Below are 4,494 nucleotides of genomic sequence, written 5' to 3' on the forward strand. Positions count from 1 at the left end.
TGGCACGGGATCGGGCAGTGTTTCGTTCTGCTGTGCATGGGGTCGCTATAAGTCGGAAACGACTCGACGGCACTTAGCAACAACAACAACAATCCAACTTTCCAATGTTTTGTCAGACAATCACATAAGGGGAAAGTCTTCATAATCACCTAGCCTAGAAACCAACCCCATTCCACATTCTACATGTAAACACAAAGTAATTTTTGGACAGTTTTAACTGTCTGAAAATTTTCGAGGAATGCAACTACCAGGTAAACCAATGGAAGATTATACATTATTTTGTCTGAAACAAACCAAGATTTGTTCAACATTTTAGACAATCACAACCCTGATAGCAGTACTGCTAATGATGTTTGAGTCTCTAATACTTCACGCCCATCAGTCTACACTTCAACCTATTGTCTTCCTGGGGATTTTCCAGACAGAGGGAAGTACCTGCCTCCTCCATTATATCTTCCATTGGAAGCATGTCTGGGCATTCACATGCTAAAATGCATATTGCTTTATAATAAATTATTTTCTCTACATTGATGTTTTATATTAGAGGATTGTGTTGATTTTTAAAGAGATTTTTATATCAGAAAATGATCATAAAATCAGTAAGACTTGAAAGTTATATATGAATGTGGGACATAAAAGAGGAGGTATCAAATAAGATAGGGTTTGAGCTTGTGCCATGCAATGAAAGATATTTTTCAAGAATGGGAAGAAAAAGAATTAACCTTGATATTTTATCCTTTGAATTTTTAAAAATGCTTAAAAATGATAGTCAATGTTGGGACCTCAAACCTTACATGACAGATGTTTAGAGAAGTGGGGTTCATGGAGGTCATCTAGTCTAGTCCAGCTGCTGGTGAGGCAAGCAAGGGGCATGTGAGTTAGGAGCATGTGCTACTGGACAGCTCTCGTCTCTCATTATCCTGGTGAGTGGGGGCTGAGGGAAGAGCAGCAGAAAGGTGAGCTTCACATCGGGGGTCTTTTGGTGGCCTGCTAGCTCCCAGCCCACGCAGAGCTGCAGCTGCAGACAGCTGAGGCGGGCAACAGGAAAACACTCTACAAAAAAGCAGAACCTGCTCCAAGCACTGGGCCTCTCAGATCCGGCAGTGTTCTCAGCAGCAGCCCCTCCTCCTCTGCCTACATGCACCTCAGCCCAGGGGAAACCCCAGCTTCCAGGCAAAGGCAAATGTGCTAAGTGATCCTGGTGCTGGCCTTCTATGCCAACCCTCCTCCTCCTCCTCTTCCTCTGACTGCCAGTGCAGTACGCTCTCATGAGTTGCAGTCCTTCCTTTCCTTAATCTAGTTAATGAATAGGAGAAGTCTGGAGTCCGCAGGTTGTGCGGTTAACGAGCTCAGCTGCTGACCAAAAGGTTGGAGGTTTGAGTCCGCCCAGAAGCCCCTCAGAAGAAAGGCCTAGTGATCTACTTCCACAAAATGAGCCATAGAAAACCCTATGGGGCCCAGTTCTACTGACACACATGGGTTGCCATGAGTAGGAGTCAGCTTGACAGCCACCGGTGTTTCCCTTAGCAGTCCCCCACTTTCTGTAGCTCACTGAGGAATGACTATACTAATGCAATTCAAAATAATAAATGCTGATGGTGTGTCGGGTGCTATTTTAAGTTCTTTGCATGTATTATCTCTTAATCCTCACAGAACCTTATAAGGTAAATACCACTAATCTCATCCCCATTTTACAGATGTGAAACTGGGACACAGAGTGCTCAATAAACTGTGCAAGATCACACAGCCAGAACTGAAAATGCAAGCAGGCTAACTCCAGAACCTCAGCCCTACCCCTCAGCCTCCAGCCACCCAACAGGACGTATGTCCCTCAAAGAACAGAAGCTGTTACCTGGCTAGTTATTCATAGATGGTCTCTGAATTATTCCACTGTTGTCAGCCTAAATATCTGTTTGTTTGAGAGGCAGCAGCTGTATTTATTAGGAGTTCTCAGCACCTTAAAGCATGCTCATTAAAATAATGATTCACTTTGGGAATAAAATTGTAATTGAGTGGGTACAATTGTGTTCACATCATCAGTCTGGCCAGACTGAACCCCTGTGGGATGTGTCTGCGTAGGAGTAGTCACCTTTTTATAGAGCCACTCACACCTTCTTCTATAGATTTTGATTTTAACCATATGATGCATCTGAGATCATGCAATGGTGGAGAACTCAACCCACACATGTTCACCCTTATTCACTCAGAGATACCTATAATACTTCCAGAAAGAAGTCCAATATCTTTCAAATAAATAACCAACAAAACTCATCCTGTACTTGTCAGTACCCAGAAGCACACACGGATGTATCCCCCCACTGAGAAGAGATGAATTCCCAAAAGCAGGCTCTCACAAGTCAGAAACATACAAATATGGAAATACACAACAGGTATCTAATGATAATAACAACTAACATTATCAGTGCTACTACATGCCAAAAATTCATACCCCCATTCCATAGTGTGGGGTTCACTCCTATTCCCACTGGATTCCCGGTGCAGTCATGTAATCATTCCTGCCAACAGGGAGTGAAAGTGATGTATGTATCACTTCTGGGCTGAGACTTTTAAGGAACAGGTGTGGCTTTTCCATTGTTTTTCTCTTCTTCTAGACAAAATCAAAGAACTGTGAGGCCCTAGGGGATGACACAACCTCAACATGGAAAGAACCTGTGCCCCCAGATGACCACATGGAAGAAAGCACTTGTTAACTAACCAGGAACTTCACTCTGGACTATTATGTGAGTGAAGGCTGCATTAGAAGAAGAAAATACTCACGTGAGCAGAAACAAGAACCACTAATTTCTAACTCACCAAAAATATTCTGAATGAATAAGTTTGAGGCTATTACCATAGTTTTTGGCCTGTAATTCTGTGACGAAGTAATGGATCACGGACATGATGTCACTGCTCTCACAGGTGCTCCCCACAAAATGAGGGATCATCAACATGCTTGGGTGTTTCTTTCTGAAGTAATTCACCCAGTTGGCAATCAGGGTGGACTTCCCACAACCACGTTCTCCAGACAAGAGCAAAATAGACTTGTAAGTGGGAAGAGGATTTATTCTGAAAAATAAAGGGGTAAACTGTGGTAAAAAGAAAAGAAAGGGGTTACACATTTAGAAAAGAAAGGAAGGAGGGAGGGAGGGAGGGAGGAAGGTCAACAAGGAGGGAGGGAAGGAAGGAAGGAGGAGGAGAAAAAGAAAGTTTTTCCTATCTATGTTTGGTCTCTAAGAGATAGGAGGTTCTAGTCCCAACTCTGACCTCAAGTGAACCTAAATAAATCCTTTGCCCTGGCTTTCTGTCCTATGTAAGATTAGGAAAGTAGGGAGAAAGTAACTTCTGGAGGCCTTTCTAACTACACAGATCCCAGGGTTGTCCAATATGGACCTGGGGTCATGGCAGAGGCCCAACTCACCAAAGGCCCTGGAAGAGAGACTCTCCCTATCAGCCCACTGTCCTTATATCTGCCCCATTCTTTCCTTCCTTGGACTACCAGCACCACCACCAGGCTGGTCCATGATGTAACATCACACTGAGAGGCAATAAAAAACTCAAATGTCCATGCACCAAGAATTCCCATCAATCCTGAGAATCACAAAATTGGGAATTCAACTAATTTACCATAATTGTTAGTAGCTCATTGAGAAGTAGCCTTCTCTTTTACCAGGGTGTTCTAGCTTGCAGTACTGCAGAAATTGGATTTAAATGAATAAATAAATAGGCTGGTGTGAGCATAATATCGTTTGTCCCATATTATGGGAATAGGAGCTTTACATTTTGGTTAAAAAAAAAAAGTTTCTGGATATGCCCAGGATCCCCAGGTCCATGCAGACCTTCTTCATGCAGTCTCCAGCCCTGTGCCTTACAGAGTCCTTGTTCAGTAAATACGTATCTATTGGTTTTCCATTGATGTGAGCTCCATAAGGGGAATTATCAACTTTTTCTTATTCACTGTTGGCATTCAGTGACTAGCACAGTACCTGACCAGAAGTCATGGAGTAAGTGAACAAAATAAATAAACCTGATATTCAGGTTTGGCAAAGCAAGATCAGTCCAAAAATCCATTAAAATAGAAAACCTACAGCAGGTCATTAAATAGTTTTGTTTCCTAAGAAGTTCATCTCCAGAAATATAAATTAAAAATCAATGTTTTATTGGTTTAATTATTTCATCATCAATGATAGCTAATGGTTATGAATGATAGCTAATGGTTACAGAGTTCTGTTTGGGGTGATGAAAAAGTTTTGGGAAAAGACAGTGGTGATGGCTGTGTAATACTGTAAATGTAATTAAAGCAATTGGATTATATATACACTTAAAAACAGTGCTTTGCCATTTTTTTCATTTTCTATTTATTCTCAAGAAGAAGTCATTAAGACCCTAGCAGCATTTTAAATATGTGTGTGTGTGTGTGTGTAGCTCTGGTGGCGTAGTGCCTAAGGCATTTGACTGCTAACCAGAAAGTTGGCAGTTCAACCCCCCCAGCCACTC

The 4,494-nt window shown here is 42.1% G+C and overlaps 1 protein-coding gene across 1 annotated transcript in view; it reads right to left on the reverse strand.

Moving 5' to 3' along the window:
* Window positions 1-4,494, reverse strand: part of LOC103206886 (putative tetratricopeptide repeat protein 41) — a 123,271-nt gene that overhangs the window by 110,648 nt on the left and 8,129 nt on the right. The window contains 1 exon segment of the mRNA XM_007952403.1: window positions 2,852-3,086. Coding sequence (XP_007950594.1) covers window positions 2,852-3,086 — 235 coding nt within the window.

This window comes from Orycteropus afer, unplaced genomic scaffold, assembly GCF_000298275.1.
Source record: "Orycteropus afer afer isolate SDZICR_OR568_19922 unplaced genomic scaffold, OryAfe1.0 scaffold00334, whole genome shotgun sequence".
NCBI classification, from domain to species: Eukaryota; Metazoa; Chordata; class Mammalia; order Tubulidentata; family Orycteropodidae; genus Orycteropus; species Orycteropus afer.